Source organism: Xenia sp. Carnegie-2017, unplaced genomic scaffold (assembly GCF_021976095.1).
Source record: "Xenia sp. Carnegie-2017 unplaced genomic scaffold, XeniaSp_v1 HiC_scaffold_6, whole genome shotgun sequence".
Lineage (NCBI taxonomy): Eukaryota > Metazoa > Cnidaria > Anthozoa > Malacalcyonacea > Xeniidae > Xenia > Xenia sp. Carnegie-2017.
Window position 1 is genome coordinate 7,877,308 of NW_025813526.1, and position 19,942 is coordinate 7,897,249.

The 19,942-nt window shown below is 38.7% G+C and overlaps 3 protein-coding genes and 1 long non-coding RNA gene across 4 annotated transcripts; all 4 read right to left on the minus strand.

The window, feature by feature from the left end:
* Positions 1–454: 454 nt before the first annotated feature.
* On the minus strand, positions 455–1,721 carry LOC124457054. The gene is made up of 2 exons (XM_047007345.1): positions 1,377–1,721; positions 455–569 (listed from the first exon to the last, which is right to left on the minus strand). Exons 1-2 carry the CDS (start codon positions 1,719–1,721, stop codon positions 525–527), a joined length of 390 nt encoding a protein of 129 aa, XP_046863301.1. The 3' UTR covers positions 455–524.
* Positions 1,722–4,772: 3,051 nt separating this feature from the next.
* LOC124458021 lies at positions 4,773–16,096 on the minus strand. The gene is made up of 11 exons (XR_006952950.1): positions 15,978–16,096; positions 14,851–15,167; positions 13,725–14,041; positions 12,605–12,921; positions 11,479–11,795; positions 10,363–10,679; positions 9,239–9,555; positions 8,115–8,431; positions 6,992–7,308; positions 5,867–6,183; positions 4,773–5,059 (listed from the first exon to the last, which is right to left on the minus strand). It is a non-coding gene; the product is annotated as an uncharacterized LOC124458021 (long non-coding RNA).
* A 1,087-nt stretch (positions 16,097–17,183) lies between these two features.
* Positions 17,184–18,496, minus strand: LOC124457055. The gene is made up of 2 exons (XM_047007346.1): positions 18,227–18,496; positions 17,184–17,416 (listed from the first exon to the last, which is right to left on the minus strand). Exons 1-2 carry the CDS (start codon positions 18,494–18,496, stop codon positions 17,372–17,374), a joined length of 315 nt encoding a protein of 104 aa, XP_046863302.1. The 3' UTR covers positions 17,184–17,371.
* Positions 18,487–19,657, minus strand: LOC124458022. Its single transcript, XM_047008136.1, has 2 exons — positions 19,351–19,657; positions 18,487–18,543 (listed from the first exon to the last, which is right to left on the minus strand). Exons 1-2 carry the CDS (start codon positions 19,633–19,635, stop codon positions 18,499–18,501), a joined length of 330 nt encoding a protein of 109 aa, XP_046864092.1. The 5' UTR covers positions 19,636–19,657; the 3' UTR covers positions 18,487–18,498.
* Positions 19,658–19,942: the final 285 nt, after the last annotated feature.

Sequence of the window (19,942 nt, forward strand, 5' to 3'; positions counted from 1 at the left end):
AATATATGAATGTGCACACCCACACAATTAACTTTGCCTCTCGCTGCAGATCTGCGACAATGCAACTAAAAGAGTTTAAGCCTGGCCTCATTGGTGACATAAGAATAAGAATAAATGTGTCCTCACTTTCAAACTGCAATAAGCACGATTATCAATAAAAATAACAAGAACAAAGAGTTTTGACAATCTTGTGCGTATGCAGCATGAATAAAACATCGCACAGAAAGAAAATCTAAACGTACAATTTACTAACCTCTTCTTTCGCCTCAAGCATTCTACTAAAGTTTTGAATAAGTTTCTTGTGCACTTCCAACATTTCCTTTTTCTCCTTCAAGACATCAGCATTATGAGCTATCTCATTTTCAAGTCCCTGGAGATTTTCTGTGCTTCCTCGAGTTCTTCGCGAACGCCCTTCAAACGCTTTTCGACATGATCGCGGCCAAGCCTTAGATCACCATTACACGCCTCTAACTGGTCGATGTGATCTTCTTGCTCCTTCAAAACTTGCTTCAATTCAGTCATGGTTACTGTATCCATGTCGCAGCGACCTTTAAGGGTTGTGATCTCGCCTAGTCGAAAATTAAACGACATGGTCATGTTTTGAACAACAACAGCTTCCCAATAAAGCAAATCTTAAATTCTTTGACAAAGAACTCTTGATGAGCTAACATTGAAATAAAAAATTTATTAGCACGATCAGGAGTGTTTTTAACGATTTTTACGGGCGAGAACACAAAAGCAAACCATTAAAACCTCGTGAATAAATAGACAACCACGTCTCACTCATTACTTCTTTGCGGATGTAGATCGTCCAGAGTCCTGAAGGACCATTGGTGTTGATGTTGACTGACGTTTTGAAAACCTTAGCGGTAGTCATCTTCAGATTCAAGTCACTTACACGATACAAATACAGAAACGCTTTATATGGATAACATTTATCAAATTCGTGATATCGTGTTACATCGTGGCGAATTTTCTTACCTGCTTTCGCGATTGACAGAGGCTAAACTAGAACGTAAAATGAGGGTAAATATTCTTATAGTCAGTTTCGCCCGACAGATTTCTTTTGAAATTCAATTTAATTTATCAGTAGGGACAACGGAATATATGAATGTGCACACCCCCACACACAATTAACGTTCTAGTTACGCCTCTGGCGATCGCTGCAGATCTGCGACAATGCAACTAAAAGAGTTTAAGCCTGGCCTCATTGGTGACATAAGAATAAGAATAAATGTGTCCTCACTTTCAAACTGCAATAAGCACGATTATCAATAAAAATAACAAGAACAAAGAGTTTTGACAATCTTGTGCGTATGCAGCATGAATAAAACATCGCACAGAAAAGAGAAAATCTAAACGTACAATTTACTAACCTCTTCTTTCGCCTCAAGCATTCTACTAAAGTTTTGAATAAGTTTCTTGTGCACTTCCAACATTTCCTTTTTCTCCTTCAAGACATCAGCATTATGAGCTATCTCATTTTCAAGTCCCTGGAGATTTTTCTGTGCTTCCTCGAGTTCTTCGCGAACGCCCTTCAAACGCTTTTCGACATGATCGCGGCCAAGCCTTAGATCACCATTACACGCCTCTAACTGGTCGATGTGATCTTCTTGCTCCTTCAAAACTTGCTTCAATTCAGTCATGGTTACTGTATCCATGTCGCAGCGACCTTTAAGGGTTGTGATCTCGCCTAGTCGAAAATTAAACGACATGGTCATGTTTTGAACAACAGCTTCCCAATAAAGCAAATCTTGATATCTTTGACAAAGAACTTTCGGTGAGCTAACATTGAAATGAAAAATTTATTAACACGATCAGGAATGTTTTAACGATTTTACGGGCGAGAACACAAAAGCAAACCATTAAAACCTCGTGAATAAATAGACAACCACGTCTCACTCATTACTTCTTTGCGGATGTAAATCGTCCAGAGTCCTGAGAAGGACCATTGGTGTTGATGTTGACTGACGTTTTGAAAACCTTAGCGGTAGTCATCTTCAGAATCCAGTCACTTACACGATACAAATACAGAAACGCTTTATATGGAATACATTTATCAAATTCGTGATATCGTGTTACATCGTGGCGAATTTTCTTACCTGCTTTCGCGATTGACAGAGGCTAAACTAGAACGTAAAATGAGGGGTAAATATTCTTATAGTCAGTTTCGCCCGACAGATTTCTTTTGAAATTCAATTTAATTTATCAGTAGGGACAACGGAATATATGAATGTGCACACCCCCACACACAATTAACGTTCTAGTTACGCCTCTGGCGATCGCTGCAGATCTGCGACAATGCAACTAAAAGAGTTTAAGCCTGGCCTCATTGGTGACATAAGAATAAGAATAAATATGTCCTCACTTTCAAACTGCAATAAGCACAATTATCAATAAAAATAACAAGAACAAAGAGTTTTGTCAATCTTGTGCGTATGCAGCATGAATAAAACATCGCACAGAAAAGAGAAAATCTAAACGTACAATTTACTAACCTCTTCTTTCGCCTCAAGCATTCTACTAAAGTTTTGAATAAGTTTCTTGTGCACTTCCAACATTTCCTTTTTCTCCTTCAAGACATCAGCATTATGAGCTATCTCATTTTCAAGTCCCTGGAGATTTTTCTGTGCTTCTCGAGTTCTTCGCGAACGCCCTTCAAACGCTTTTCGACATGATCGCGGCCAAGCCTTAGATCGCCATTACACGCATCTAACTGGTCGATGTGATATTCTTGCTCCTTCAAAACTTGCTTCAATTCAGTCATGGTTACTGTATCCATGTCGCAGCGACCTTTAAGGGTTGTGATCTCGCCTAGTCGAAAATTAAACGACATGGTCATGTTTTGAACAACAACAACTTCCCAATGAAGCAAATCTTGAATTCTTTGACAAAGAACTCTTGATGAGCTAACATTGAAATAAAAATTTATTAGCACGATCAGGAGTGTTTTAACGATTTTACGGGCGAGAACACAAAAGCAAACCATTAAAACCTCGTGAATAAATAGACAACCACGTCTCACTCATTACTTCTTTGCGGATGTAGATCGTCCAGAGTCCTGAGAAGGACCATTGGTGTTGATGTTGACTGACGTTTTGAAAACCTTAGCGGTAGTCATCTTCAGATTCAAGTCACTTACACGATACAAATACAGAAACGCTTTATATGGATAACATTTATCAAATTCGTGATATCGTGTTACATCGTGGCGAATTTTCTTACCTGCTTTCGCGATTGACAGAGGCTAAACTAGAACGTAAAATGAGGGGTAAATATTCTTATAGTCAGTTTCGCCCGACAGATTTCTTTTGAAATTCAATTTAATTTATCAGTAGGGACAACGGAATATATGAATGTGCACACCCCCACACACAAATAACGTTCTATTACGCCTCTGGCGATCGCTGCAGATCTGCGACAATGCAACTAAAAGAGTTTAAGCCTGGCCTCATTGGTGACATAAGAATAAGAATAAATGTGTCCTCACTTTCAAACTGCAATAAGCACAATTATCAATAAAAATAACAAGAACAAAGAGTTTGACAATCTTGTGCGTATGCAACATGAATAAAACATCGCACAGAATAGAGAAAATCTAAACGTACAATTTACTAACCTCTTCTTTCGCCTCAAGCATTCTACTAAAGTTTTGAATAAGTTTCTTGTGCACATCCAACATTTCCTTTTTCTCCTTCAAGACATCAGCATTATGAGCTATCTCATTTTCAAGTCCCTGGAGATTTTCTGTGCTTCCTCGAGTTCTTCGCGAACGCCCTTCAAACGCTTTTCGACATGATCGCGGCCAAGCCTTAGATCGCCATTACACGCCTCTAACTGGTCGATGTGATCTTCTTGCTCCTTCAAAACTTGCTTCAATTCAGTCATGGTTACTGTATCCATGTCGCAGCGACCTTTAAGGGTTGTGATCTCGCCTAGTCGAAAATTAAACGACATGGTCATGTTTTGAACAACAACAACTTCCCAATGAAGCAAATCTTGAATTCTTTGACAAAGAACTCTTGATGAGCTAACATTGAAATAAAAATTTATTAGCACGATCAGGAGTGTTTTAACGATTTTACGGGCGAGAACACAAAAGCAAACCATTAAAACCTCGTGAATAAATAGACAACCACGTCTCACTCATTACTTCTTTGCGGATGTAGATCGTCCAGAGTCCTGAGAAGGACCATTGGTGTTGATGTTGACTGACGTTTTGAAAACCTTAGCGGTAGTCATCTTCAGATTCAAGTCACTTACACGATACAAATACAGAAACGCTTTATATGGATAACATTTATCAAATTCGTGATATCGTTTTACATGGTGGCGAATTTTCTTACCTGCTTTCGCGATTGACAGAGGCTAAACTAGAACGTAAAATGAGGGGTAAATATTCTTATAGTCAGTTTCGCCCGACAGATTTCTTTTGAAATTCAATTTAATTTATCAGTAGGGACAACGGAATATATGAATGTGCACACCCACACACACAATTAACGTTCTAGTTACGCCTCTGGCGATCGCTGCAGATCTGCGACAATGCAACTAAAAGAGTTTAAGCCTGGCCTCATTGGTGACATAAGAATAAGAATAAATGTGTCCTCACTTTCAAACTGCAATAAGCACAATTATCAATAAAAATAACAAGAACAAAGAGTTTTGACAATCTTGTGCGTATGCAGCATGAATAAAACATCGCACAGAATAGAGAAAATCTAAACGTACAATTTACTAACCTCTTCTTTCGCCTCAAGCTTTCTACTAAAGTTTTGAATAAGTTTCTTGTGCACTTCCAACATTTCCTTTTTCTCCTTCAAGACATCAGCATTATGAGCTATCTCATTTTCAAGTCCCTGGAGATTTTTCTGTGCTTCCTCGAGTTCTTCGCAAACGCCCTTCAAACGCTTTTCCACATGATCGTGGCCAAGCCTTAGATCGCCATTACACGCCTCTAACTGGTCGATGTGATCTTCTTGCTCCTTCAAAACTTGCTTCAATTCAGTCATGGTTACTGTATCCATGTCGCAGCGACCTTTAAGGGTTGTGATCTCGCCTAGTCGAAAATTAAACGACATGGTCATGTTTTGAACAACAACAACTTCCCAATGAAGCAAATCTTGAATTCTTTGACAAAGAACTCTTGATGAGCTAACATTGAAATAAAAAATTTATTAGCACGATCAGGAGTGTTTTTAACGATTTTTACGGGCGAGAACACAAAAGCAAACCATTAAAACCTCGTGAATAAATAGACAACCACGTCTCACTCATTACTTCTTTGCGGATGTAGATCGTCCAGAGTCCTGAGAAGGACCATTGGTGTTGATGTTGACTGACGTTTTGAAAACCTTAGCGGTAGTCATCTTCAGATTCAAGTCACTTACACGATACAAATACAGAAACGCTTTATATGGATAACATTTATCAAATTCGTGATATCGTGTTACATCGTGGCGAATTTTCTTACCTGCTTTCGCGATTGACAGAGGCTAAACTAGAACGTAAAATGAGGGGTAAATATTCTTATAGTCAGTTTCGCCCGACAGATTTCTTTTGAAATTCAATTTAATTTATCAGTAGGGACAACGGAATATATGAATGTGCACACCCACACACAATTAACGTTCTAGTTACGCCTCTGGAGATCGCTGCAGATCTGCGACAATGCAACTAAAAGAGTTTAAGCCTGGCCTCATTGGTGACATAAGAATAAGAATAAATGTGTCCTCACTTTCAAACTGCAATAAGCACAATTATCAATAAAATAACAAGAACAAAGAGTTTTGACAATCTTGTGCGTATGCAGCATGAATAAAACATCGCACAGAAAAGAGAAAATCTAAACGTACAATTTACTAACCTCTTCTTTCGCCTCAAGCATTCTACTAAAGTTTTGAATAAGTTTCTTGTGCACTTCCAACATTTCTTTTTTCTCCTTCAAGACATCAGCATTATGAGCTATCTCATTTTCAAGTCCCTGGAGATTTTTCTGTGCTTCCTCGAGTTCTTCGCGAACGCCCTTCAAACGCTTTTCGACATGATCGCGGCCAAGCCTTAGATCGCCATTACACGCATCTAACTGGTCGATGTGATATTCTTGCTCCTTCAAAACTTGCTTCAATTCAGTCATGGTTACTGTATCCATGTCGCAGCGACCTTTAAGGGTTGTGATCTCGCCTAGTCGAAAATTAAACGACATGGTCATGTTTTGAACAACAACAACTTCCCAATGAAGCAAATCTTGAATTCTTTGACAAAGAACTCTTGATGAGCTAACATTGAAATAAAAAATTTATTAGCACGATCAGGAGTGTTTTTAACGATTTTTACGGGCGAGAACACAAAAGCAAACCATTAAAACCTCGTGAATAAATAGACAACCACGTCTCACTCATTACTTCTTTGCGGATGTAGATCGTCCAGAGTCCTGAGAAGGACCATTGGTGTTGATGTTGACTGACGTTTTGAAAACCTTAGCGGCAGTCATCTTCAGATTCAAGTCACTTACACGATACAAATACAGAAACGCTTTATATGGATAACATTTATCAAATTCGTGATATCGTGTTACATCGTGGCGAATTTTCTTACCTGCTTTCGCGATTGACAGAGGCTAAACTAGAACGTAAAATGAGGGGTAAATATTCTTATAGTCAGTTTCGCCCGACAGATTTCTTTTGAAATTCAATTTAATTTATCAGTAGGGACAACGGAATATATGAATGTGCACACCCTCACACACAATTAACGTTCTATTACGCCTCTGGCGATCGCTGCAGATCTGCGACAATGCAACTAAAAGAGTTTAAGCCTGGCCTCATTGGTGACATAAGAATAAGAATAAATGTGTCCTCACTTTCAAACTGCAATAAGCACAATTATCAATAAAAATAACAAGAACAAAGAGTTTGACAATCTTGTGCGTATGCAACATGAATAAAACATCGCACAGAATAGAGAAAATCTAAACGTACAATTTACTAACCTCTTCTTTCGCCTCAAGCATTCTACTAAAGTTTTGAATAAGTTTCTTGTGCACATCCAACATTTCCTTTTTCTCCTTCAAGACATCAGCATTATGAGCTATCTCATTTTCAAGTCCCTGGAGATTTTTCTGTGCTTCCTCGAGTTCTTCGCGAACGCCCTTCAAACGCTTTTCGACATGATCGCGGCCAAGCCTTAGATCGCCATTACACGCCTCTAACTGGTCGATGTGATCTTCTTGCTCCTTCAAAACTTGCTTCAATTCAGTCATGGTTACTGTATCCATGTCGCAGCGACCTTTAAGGGTTGTGATCTCGCCTAGTCGAAAATTAAACGACATGGTCATGTTTTGAACAACAACAACTTCCCAATGAAGCAAATCTTGAATTCTTTGACAAAGAACTCTTGATGAGCTAACATTGAAATAAAAAATTTATTAGCACGATCAGGAGTGTTTTAACGATTTTACGGGCGAGAACACAAAAGCAAACCATTAAAACCTCGTGAATAAATAGACAACCACGTCTCACTCATTACTTCTTTGCGGATGTAGATCGTCCAGAGTCCTGAGAAGGACCATTGGTGTTGATGTTGACTGACGTTTTGAAAACCTTAGCGGTAGTCATCTTCAGAATCAACTCACTTACACGATACAAATACAGAAACGCTTTATATGGATAACATTTATCAAATTCGTGATATCATTTTACATCGTGGCGAATTTTCTTACCTGCTTTTGCGATTGACAGAGGCTAAACTAGAACGTAAAATGAGGGGTAAATATTCTTATAGTCAGTTTCGCCCGACAGATTTCTTTTGAAATTCAATTTAATTTATCAGTAGGGACAACGGAATATATGAATGTGCACACCCACACACAATTAACGTTCTAGTTACGCCTCTGGCGATCGCTGCAGATCTGCGACAATGCAACTAAAAGAGTTTAAGCCTGGCCTCATTGGTGACATAAGAATAAGAATAAATGTGTCCTCACTTTCAAACTGCAATAAGCACAATTATCAATAAAAATAACAAGAACAAAGAGTTTTGACAATCTTGTGCGTATGCAGCATGAATAAAACATCGCACAGAATAGAGAAAATCTAAACGTACAATTTACTAACCTCTTCTTTCGCCTCAAGCATTCTACTAAAGTTTTGAATAAGTTTCTTGTGCACTTCCAACATTTCCTTTTTCTCCTTCAAGACATCAGCATTATGAGCTATCTCATTTTCAAGTCCCTGGAGATTTTTCTGTGCTTCCTCGAGTTCTTCGCGAACGCCCTTCAAACGCTTTTCCACATGATCGTGGCCAAGCCTTAGATCGCCATTACACGCCTCTAACTGGTCGATGTGATCTTCTTGCTCCTTCAAAACTTGCTTCAATTCAGTCATGGTTACTGTATCCATGTCGCAGCGACCTTTAAGGGTTGTGATCTCGCCTAGTCGAAAATTAAACGACATGGTCATGTTTTGAACAACAACAACTTCCCAATGAAGCAAATCTTGAATTCTTTGACAAAGAACTCTTGATGAGCTAACATTGAAATAAAAATTTATTAGCACGATCAGGAGTGTTTTAACGATTTTACGGGCGAGAACACAAAAGCAAACCATTAAAACCTCGTGAATAAATAGACAACCACGTCTCACTCATTACTTCTTTGCGGATGTAGATCGTCCAGAGTCCTGAGAAGGACCATTGGTGTTGATGTTGACTGACGTTTTGAAAACCTTAGCGGTAGTCATCTTCAGATTCAAGTCACTTACACGATACAAATACAGAAACGCTTTATATGGATAACATTTATCAAATTCGTGATATCATTTTACATCGTGGCGAATTTTCTTACCTGCTTTTGCGATTGACAGAGGCTAAACTAGAACGTAAAATGAGGGGTAAATATTCTTATAGTCAGTTTCGCCCGACAGATTTCTTTTGAAATTCAATTTAATTTATCAGTAGGGACAACGGAATATATGAATGTGCACACCCACACACACAATTAACGTTCTAGTTACGCCTCTGGCGATCGCTGCAGATCTGCGACAATGCAACTAAAAGAGTTTAAGCCTGGCCTCATTGGTGACATAAGAATAAGAATAAATGTGTCCTCACTTTCAAACTGCAATAAGCACAATTATCAATAAAAATAACAAGAACAAAGAGTTTTGACAATCTTGTGCGTATGCAGCATGAATAAAACATCGCACAGAAAAGAGAAAATCTAAACGTACAATTTACTAACCTCTTCTTTCGCCTCAAGCATTCTACTAAAGTTTTGAATAAGTTTCTTGTGCACTTCCAACATTTCCTTTTTCTCCTTCAAGACATCAGCATTATGAGCTATCTCATTTTCAAGTCCCTGGAGATTTTTCTGTGCTTCCTCGAGTTCTTCGCGAACGCCCTTCAAACGCTTTTCGACATGATCGCGGCCAAGCCTTAGATCGCCATTACACGCCTCTAACTGGTCGATGTGATCTTCTTGCTCCTTCAAAACTTGCTTCAATTCAGTCATGGTTACTGTATCCATGTCGCAGCGACCTTTAAGGGTTGTGATCTCGCCTAGTCGAAAATTAAACGACATGGTCATGTTTTGAACAACAACAACTTCCCAATGAAGCAAATCTTGAATTCTTTGACAAAGAACTCTTGATGAGCTAACATTGAAATAAAAAATTTATTAGCACGATCAGGAGTGTTTTAACGATTTTACGGGCGAGAACACAAAAGCAAACCATTAAAACCTCGTGAATAAATAGACAACCACGTCTCACTCATTACTTCTTTGCGGATGTAGATCGTCCAGAGTCCTGAGAAGGACCATTGGTGTTGATGTTGACTGACGTTTTGAAAACCTTAGCGGTAGTCATCTTCAGATTCAAGTCACTTACACGATACAAATACAGAAACGCTTTATATGGATAACATTTATCAAATTCGTGATATCGTGTTACATCGTGGCGAATTTTCTTACCTGCTTTCGCGATTGACAGAGGCTAAACTAGAACGTAAAATGAGGGGTAAATATTCTTATAGTCAGTTTCGCCCGACAGATTTCTTTTGAAATTCAATTTAATTTATCAGTAGGGACAACGGAATATATGAATGTGCACACCCACACACACAATTAACGTTCTAGTTACGCCTCTGGCGATCGCTGCAGATCTGCGACAATGCAACTAAAAGAGTTTAAGCCTGGCCTCATTGGTGACATAAGAATAAGAATAAATGTGTCCTCACTTTCAAACTGCAATAAGCACAATTATCAATAAAAATAACAAGAACAAAGAGTTTGACAATCTTGTGCGTATGCAACATGAATAAAACATCGCACAGAATAGAGAAAATCTAAACGTACAATTTACTAACCTCTTCTTTCGCCTCAAGCATTCTACTAAAGTTTTGAATAAGTTTCTTGTGCACTTCCAACATTTCCTTTTTCTCCTTCAAGACATCAGCATTATGAGCTATCTCATTTTCAAGTCCCTGGAGATTTTTCTGTGCTTCCTCGAGTTCTTCGCGAACGCCCTTCAAACGCTTTTCGACATGATCGCGGCCAAGCCTTAGATCGCCATTACACGCCTCTAACTGGTCGATGTGATCTTCTTGCTCCTTCAAAACTTGCTTCAATTCAGTCATGGTTACTGTATCCATGTCGCAGCGACCTTTAAGGGTTGTGATCTCGCCTAGTCGAAAATTAAACGACATGGTCATGTTTTGAACAACAACAACTTCCCAATGAAGCAAATCTTGAATTCTTTGACAAAGAACTCTTGATGAGCTAACATTGAAATAAAAATTTATTAGCACGATCAGGAGTGTTTTTTACGGGCGAGAACACAAAAGCAAACCATTAAAACCTCGTGAATAAATAGACAACCACGTCTCACTCATTACTTCTTTGCGGATGTAGATCGTCCAGAGTCCTGAGAAGGACCATTGGTGTTGATGTTGACTGACGTTTTGAAAACCTTAGCGGTAGTCATCTTCAGATTCAAGTCACTTACACGATACAAATACAGAAACGCTTTATATGGATAACATTTATCAAATTCGTGATATCGTGTTACATCGTGGCGAATTTTCTTACCTGCTTTCGCGATTGACAGAGGCTAAACTAGAACGTAAAATGAGGGGTAAATATTCTTATAGTCAGTTTCGCCCGACAGATTTCTTTTGAAATTCAATTTAATTTATCAGTAGGGACAACGGAATATATGAATGTGCACACCCCACACACAATTAACGTTCTAGTTACGCCTCTGGCGATCGCTGCAGATCTGCGACAATGCAACTAAAAGAGTTTAAGCCTGGCCTCATTGGTGACATAAGAATAAGAATAAATGTGTCCTCACTTTCAAACTGCAATAAGCACAATTATCAATAAAAATAACAAGAACAAAGAGTTTTGACAATCTTGTGCGTATGCAGCATGAATAAAACATCGCACAGAATAGAGAAAATCTAAACGTACAATTTACTAACCTCTTCTTTCGCCTCAAGCATTCTACTAAAGTTTTGAATAAGTTTCTTGTGCACTTCCAACATTTCCTTTTTCTCCTTCAAGACATCAGCATTATGAGCTATCTCATTTTCAAGTCCCTGGAGATTTTTCTGTGCTTCCTCGAGTTCTTCGCGAACGCCCTTCAAACGCTTTTCGACATGATCGCGGCCAAGCCTTAGATCGCCATTACACGCCTCTAACTGGTCGATGTGATCTTCTTGCTCCTTCAAAACTTGCTTCAATTCAGTCATGGTTACTGTATCCATGTCGCAGCGACCTTTAAGGGTTGTGATCTCGCCTAGTCGAAAATTAAACGACATGGTCATGTTTTGAACAACAACAACTTCCCAATGAAGCAAATCTTGAATTCTTTGACAAAGAACTCTTGATGAGCTAACATTGAAATAAAAAATTTATTAGCACGATCAGGAGTGTTTTTAACGATTTTTACGGGCGAGAACACAAAAGCAAACCATTAAAACCTCGTGAATAAATAGACAACCACGTCTCACTCATTACTTCTTTGCGGATGTAGATCGTCCAGAGTCCTGAGAAGGACCATTGGTGTTGATGTTGACTGACGTTTTGAAAACCTTAGCGGTAGTCATCTTCAGATTCAAGTCACTTACACGATACAAATACAGAAACGCTTTATATGGATAACATTTATCAAATTCGTGATATCGTGTTACATCGTGGCGAATTTTCTTACCTGCTTTCGCGATTGACAGAGGCTAAACTAGAACGTAAAATGAGGGGTAAATATTCTTATAGTCAGTTTCGCCCGACAGATTTCTTTTGAAATTCAATTTAATTTATCAGTAGGGACAACGGAATATATGAATGTGCACACCACACACACAATTAACGTTCTAGTTACGCCTCTGGCGATCGCTGCAGATCTGCGACAATGCAACTAAAAGAGTTTAAGCCTGGCCTCATTGGTGACATAAGAATAAGAATAAATGTGTCCTCACTTTCAAACTGCAATAAGCACAATTATCAATAAAAATAACAAGAACAAAGAGTTTTGACAATCTTGTGCGTATGCAGCATGAATAAAACATCGCACAGAATAGAGAAAATCTAAACGTACAATTTACTAACCTCTTCTTTCGCCTCAAGCATTCTACTAAAGTTTTGAATAAGTTTCTTGTGCACTTCCAACATTTCCTTTTTCTCCTTCAAGACATCAGCATTATGAGCTATCTCATTTTCAAGTCCCTGGAGATTTTTCTGTGCTTCCTCGAGTTCTTCGCGAACGCCCTTCAAACGCTTTTCGACATGATCGCGGCCAAGCCTTAGATCGCCATTACACGCCTCTAACTGGTCGATGTGATCTTCTTGCTCCTTCAAAACTTGCTTCAATTCAGTCATGGTTACTGTATCCATGTCGCAGCGACCTTTAAGGGTTGTGATCTCGCCTAGTCGAAAATTAAACGACATGGTCATGTTTTGAACAACAACAACTTCCCAATGAAGCAAATCTTGAATTCTTTGACAAAGAACTCTTGATGAGCTAACATTGAAATAAAAAATTTATTAGCACGATCAGGAGTGTTTTTAACGATTTTTACGGGCGAGAACACAAAAGCAAACCATTAAAACCTCGTGAATAAATAGACAACCACGTCTCACTCATTACTTCTTTGCGGATGTAGATCGTCCAGAGTCCTGAGAAGGACCATTGGTGTTGATGTTGACTGACGTTTTGAAAACCTTAGCGGTAGTCATCTTCAGATTCAAGTCACTTACACGATACAAATACAGAAACGCTTTATATGGATAACATTTATCAAATTCGTGATATCGTGTTACATCGTGGCGAATTTTCTTACCTGCTTTCGCGATTGACAGAGGCTAAACTAGAACGTAAAATGAGGGGTAAATATTCTTATAGTCAGTTTCGCCCGACAGATTTCTTTTGAAATTCAATTTAATTTATCAGTAGGGACAACGGAATATATGAATGTGCACACCCCCACACACAATTAACGTTCTAGTTACGCCTCTGGCGATCGCTGCAGATCTGCGACAATGCAACTAAAAGAGTTTAAGCCTGGCCTCATTGGTGACATAAGAATAAGAATAAATGTGTCCTCACTTTCAAACTGCAATAAGCACAATTATCAATAAAAATAACAAGAACAAAGAGTTTTGACAATCTTGTGCGTATGCAGCATGAATCGCACAGAATAGAGAAAATCTAAACGTACAATTTACTAACCTCTTCTTTCGCCTCAAGCATTCTACTAAAGTTTTGAATAAGTTTCTTGTGCACTTCCAACATTTCCTTTTTCTCCTTCAAGACATCAGCATTATGAGCTATCTCATTTTCAAGTCCCTGGAGATTTTTCTGTGCTTCCTCGAGTTCTTCGCGAACGCCCTTCAAACGCTTTTCGACATGATCGCGGCCAAGCCTTAGATCGCCATTACACGCCTCTAACTGGTCGATGTGATCTTCTTGCTCCTTCAAAACTTGCTTCAATTCAGTCATGGTTACTGTATCCATGTCGCAGCGACCTTTAAGGGTTGTGATCTCGCCTAGTCGAAAATTAAACGACATGGTCATGTTTTGAACAACAACAACTTCCCAATGAAGCAAATCTTGAATTCTTTGACAAAGAACTCTTGATGAGCTAACATTGAAATAAAAAATTTATTAGCACGATCAGGAGTGTTTTTAACGATTTTTACGGGCGAGAACACAAAAGCAAACCATTAAAACCTCGTGAATAAATAGACAACCACGTCTCACTCATTACTTCTTTGCGGATGTAGATCGTCCAGAGTCCTGAGAAGGACCATTGGTGTTGATGTTGACTGACGTTTTGAAAACCTTAGCGGTAGTCATCTTCAGATTCAAGTCACTTACACGATACAAATACAGAAACGCTTTATATGGATAACATTTATCAAATTCGTGATATCGTGTTACATCGTGGCGAATTTTCTTACCTGCTTTCGCGATTGACAGAGGCTAAACTAGAACGTAAAATGAGGGGTAAATATTCTTATAGTCAGTTTCGCCCGACAGATTTCTTTTGAAATTCAATTTAATTTATCAGTAGGGACAACGGAATATATGAATGTGCACACCACACACACAATTAACGTTCTAGTTACGCCTCTGGCGATCGCTGCAGATCTGCGACAATGCAACTAAAAGAGTTTAAGCCTGGCCTCATTGGTGACATAAGAATAAGAATAAATGTGTCCTCACTTTCAAACTGCAATAAGCACAATTATCAATAAAAATAACAAGAACAAAGAGTTTTGACAATCTTGTGCGTATGCAGCATGAATAAAACATCGCACAGAATAGAGAAAATCTAAACGTACAATTTACTAACCTCTTCTTTCGCCTCAAGCATTCTACTAAAGTTTTGAATAAGTTTCTTGTGCACTTCCAACATTTCCTTTTTCTCCTTCAAGACATCAGCATTATGAGCTATCTCATTTTCAAGTCCCTGGAGATTTTTCTGTGCTTCCTCGAGTTCTTCGCGAACGCCCTTCAAACGCTTTTCGACATGATCGCGGCCAAGCCTTAGATCGCCATTACACGCCTCTAACTGGTCGATGTGATCTTCTTGCTCCTTCAAAACTTGCTTCAATTCAGTCATGGTTACTGTATCCATGTCGCAGCGACCTTTAAGGGTTGTGATCTCGCCTAGTCGAAAATTAAACGACATGGTCATGTTTTGAACAACAACAACTTCCCAATGAAGCAAATCTTGAATTCTTTGACAAAGAACTCTCGATGAGCTAACATTGAAATAAAAAATTTATTAGCACGATCAGGAGTGTTTTTAACGATTTTTACGGGCGAGAACACAAAAGCAAACCATTAAAACCTCGTGAATAAATAGACAACCACGTCTCACTCATTACTTCTTTGCGGATGTAGATCGTCCAGAGTCCTGAGAAGGACCATTGGTGTTGATGTTGACTGACGTTTTGAAAACCTTAGCGGTAGTCATCTTCAGATTCAAGTCACTTACACGATACAAATACAGAAACGCTTTATATGGATAACATTTATCAAATTCGTGATATCGTGTTACATCGTGGCGAATTTTCTTACCTGCTTTCGCGATTGACAGAGGCTAAACTAGAACGTAAAATGAGGGGTAAATATTCTTATAGTCAGTTTCGCCCGACAGATTTCTTTTGAAATTCAATTTAATTTATCAGTAGGGACAACGGAATATATGAATGTGCACACCCACACACACAATTAACGTTCTAGTTACGCCTCTGGCGATCGCTGCAGATCTGCGACAATGCAACTAAAAGAGTTTAAGCCTGGCCTCATTGGTGACATAAGAATAAGAATAAATGTGTCCTCACTTTCAAACTGCAATAAGCACAATTATCAATAAAAATAACAAGAACAAAGAGTTTTGACAATCTTGTGCGTATGCAGCATGAATAAAACATCGCACAGAAAAGAGAAAATCTAAACGTACAATTTACTAACCTCTTCTTTCGCCTCAAGCATTCTACTAAAGTTTTGAATAAGTTTCTTGTGCACTTCCAACATTTCCTTTTTCTCCTTCAAGACATCAGCATTATGAGCTATCTCATTTTCAAGTCCCTGGAGATTTTCTGTGCTTCCTCGAGTTCTTCGCGAACGCCCTTCAAACGCTTTTCGACATGATCGCGGCCAAGCCTTAGATCGCCATTACACGCCTCTAACTGGTCGATGTGATCTTCTTGCTCCTTCAAAACTTGCTTCAATTCAGTCATGGTTACTGTATCCATGTCGCAGCGACCTTTAAGGGTTGTGATCTCGCCTAGTCGAAAATTAAACGACATGGTCATGTTTTGAACAACAGCTTCCCAATAAAGCAAATCTTGATATCTTTGACAAAGAACTTTCGGTGAGCTAACATTGAAATGAAAAATTTATTAACACGATCAGGAATGTTTTTAACGATTTTTACGGGCGAGAACACAAAAGCAAACCATTAAAACCTCGTGAATAAATAGACAACCACGTCTCACTCATTACTTCTTTGCGGATGTAGATCGTCCAGAGTCCTGAGAAGGACCATTGGTGTTGATGTTGACTGACGTTTTGAAAACCTTAGCGGTAGTCATCTTCAGAATCAAGTCACTTACACGATACAAATACAGAAACGCTTTATATGGATAACATTTATCAAATTCGTGATATCGTGTTACATCGTGGCGAATTTTCTTACCTGCTTTCGCGATTGACAGAGGCTAAACTAGAACGTAAAATGAGGGGTAAATATTCTTATAGTCAGTTTCGCCCGACAGATTTCTTTTGAAATTCAATTTAATTTATCAGTAGGGACAACGGAATATATGAATGTGCACACCCACACACAATTAACGTTCTAGTTACGCCTCTGGCGATCGCTGCAGATCTGCGACAATGCAACTAAAAGAGTTTAAGCCTGGCCTCATTGGTGACATAAGAATAAGAATAAATGTGTCCTCACTTTCAAACTGCAATAAGCACAATTATCAATAAAAATAACAAGAACAAAGAGTTTTGACAATCTTGTGCGTATGCAGCATGAATAAAACATCGCACAGAATAGAGAAAATCTAAACGTACAATTTACTAACCTCTTCTTTCGCCTCAAGCATTCTACTAAAGTTTTGAATAAGTTTCTTGTGCACTTCCAACATTTCCTTTTTTCTCCTTCAAGACATCAGCATTATGAGCTATCTCATTTTCAAGTCCCTGGAGATTTTTCTGTGCTTCCTCGAGTTCTTCGCAAACGCCCTTCAAACGCTTTTCCACATGATCGTGGCCAAGCCTTAGATCGCCATTAGACGCCTCTAACTGGTCGATGTGATCTTCTTGCTCCTTCAAAACTTGCTTCAATTCAGTCATGGTTACTGTATCCATGTCGCAGCGACCTTTAAGGGTTGTGATCTCGCCTAGTCGAAAATTAAACGACATGGTCATGTTTTGAACAACAACAGCTTCCCAATCAAGCAAATCTTGAATTCTTTGACAAAGAACTCTCGATGAGCGAACATTGAAATAAAAAATTTATTAACACGATTAGGAGTGTTTTTAACGATTTTTACGGGCGAGAACACAAAAGCAAAGCATTAAAACCTCGTGAATAAATAGACAACCACGTCTCACTCATTACTTCTTTGCGGATGTAGATCGTCCAGAGTCCTGAGAAGGACCATTGGTGTTGATGTTGACGGACGTTTTGAAAACCTTAGCGGTAGTCATCTTCAGAATCAAGTCACTTACACGATACAAATACAGAAACGCTTTATATGGATAACATTTATCAAATTCGTGATATCGTGTTACATCGTGGCGAATTTTCTTACCTGCTTTCGCGATTGACAGAGGCTAAACTAGAACGTAAATTGAGGGGTAAATATTCTTATAGTCAGTTTCGCCCGACAGATTTCTTTTGAAATTCAATTTAATTTATCAGTAGGTACAACGGAATATATGAATGTGCACACCCCCACACACAATTAACGTTCTAGTTACGCCTCTGGCGATCGCTGCAGATCTGCGACAATGCAACTAAAAGAGTTTAAGCCTGGCCTCATTGGTGACATAAGAATAAGAATAAATGTGTCCTCACTTTCAAACTGCAATAAGCACAATTATCAATAAAAATAACAAGAACAAAGAGTTTTGACAATCTTGTGCGTATGCAGCATGAATAAAACATCGCACAGAATAGAGAAAATCTAAACGTACAATTTACTAACCTCTTCTTTCGCCTCAAGCATTCTACTAAAGTTTTGAATAAGTTTCTTGTGCACTTCCAACATTTCCTTTTTCTCCTTCAAGACATCAGCATTATGAGCTATCTCATTTTCAAGTCCCTGGAGATTTTTCTGTGCTTCCTCGAGTTCTTCGCAAACGCCCTTCAAACGCTTTTCCACATGATCGTGGCCAAGCCTTAGATCGCCATTACACGCCTCTAACTGGTCGATGTGATCTTCTTGCTCCTTCAAAACTTGCTTCGATTCAGTCATGGTTACTGTATCCATGTCGCAGCGACCTTTAAGGGTTGTGATCTCGCCTAGTCGAAAATTAAACGATATGGTCATGTTTTGAACAACAGCTTCCCAATAAAGCAAATCTTGATATCTTTGACAAAGAACTTTCGGTGAGCTAACATTGAAATGAAAAATTTATTAACACGATCAGGAATGTTTTTAACGATTTTTACGGGCGAGAACACAAAAGCAAACCATTAAAACCTCGTGAATAAATAGACAACCACGTCTCACTCATTACTTCTTTGCGGATGTAAATCGTCCAGAGTCCTGAGAAGGACCATTGGTGTTGATGTTGACTGACGTTTTGAAAACCTTAGCGGTAGTCATCTTCAGAATCCAGTCACTTACACGATACAAATACAGAAACGCTTTATATGGATAACATTTATTAAATTCGTGATATCGTGTTGCATCGTGGCGAATTTTCTTACCTGCTTTCGCGATTGACAGAGGCTAAACTAGAACGTAAAATGAGGGGTAAATATTCTTATAGTCAGTTTCGCCCGACAGATTTCTTTTGAAATTCAATTTAATTTATCAGTAGGTACAACGGAATATATGAATGTGCACACCCCCACACACAATTAACGTTCTAGTTACACCTCTGGCGATCGCTGCAGATCTGCGACAATGCAACTAAAAGAGTTTAAGCCTGGCCTCATTGGTGACATAAGAATAAGAATAAATGTGTCCTCACTTTCAAACTGCAATAAGCACAATTATCAATAAAAATAACAAGAACAAAGAGTTTTGACAATCTTGTGCGTATGCAGCATGAATAAAACATCGCACAGAATAGAGAAAATCTAAACGTACAATTTACTAACCTCTTCTTTCGCCTCAAGCATTCTACTAAAGTTTTGAATAAGTTTCTTGTGCACTTCCAACATTTCCTTTTTCTCCTTCAAGACATCAGCATTATGAGCTATCTCATTTTCAAGTCCCTGGAGATTTTTCTGTGCTTCCTCGAGTTCTTCGCAAACGCCCTTCAAACGCTTTTCCACATGATCGTGGCCAAGCCTTAGATCGCCATTACACGCCTCTAATTGGTCGATGTGATCTTCTTGCTCCTTCAAAACTTGCTTCAATTCAGTCATGGTTACTGTATCCATGTCGCAGCGACCTTTAAGGGTTGTGATCGCGCCTAGTCGAAAATTAAACGACATGGTCATGTTTTGAACAACAACAACTTCCCAATGAAGCAAATCTTGAATTCTTTGACAAAGAACTCTTGATGAGCTAACATTGAAATAAAAAATTTATTAGCACGATCAGGAGTGTTTTTAACGATTTTTACGGGCGAGAACACAAAAGCAAAGCATTAAAACCTCGTGAATAAATAGACAACCACGTCTCACTCATTACTTCTTTGCGGATGTAGATCGTCCAGAGTCCTGAGAAGGACCATTGGTGTTGATG

Excerpts from the sequence above, each read along its gene's own strand:
- LOC124457055 (XM_047007346.1), bottom strand. The coding sequence starts at position 18,496 with ATGACTGAATCGAAGCAAGTTTTGAAGGAGCAAGAAGATCACATCGAC. Across the intron at positions 17,417-18,226 it reads TGCTTGAGGCGAAAGAAGAG|GCGAGATCACAACCCTTAAA; the intron begins GTTAGTAAATTG and ends ATTTTCGACTAG.
- LOC124458022 (XM_047008136.1), bottom strand. The coding sequence starts at position 19,635 with ATGGATACAGTAACCATGACTGAATTGAAGCAAGTTTTGAAGGAGCAA. Across the intron at positions 18,544-19,350 it reads TGCTTGAGGCGAAAGAAGAG|GCGAGATCACAACCCTTAAA; the intron begins GTTAGTAAATTG and ends ATTTTCGACTAG.
- LOC124457054 (XM_047007345.1), bottom strand. The coding sequence starts at position 1,721 with ATGACCATGTCGTTTAATTTTCGACTAGGCGAGATCACAACCCTTAAA. Across the intron at positions 570-1,376 it reads TGCTTGAGGCGAAAGAAGAG|GCGAGATCACAACCCTTAAA; the intron begins GTTAGTAAATTG and ends ATTTTCGACTAG.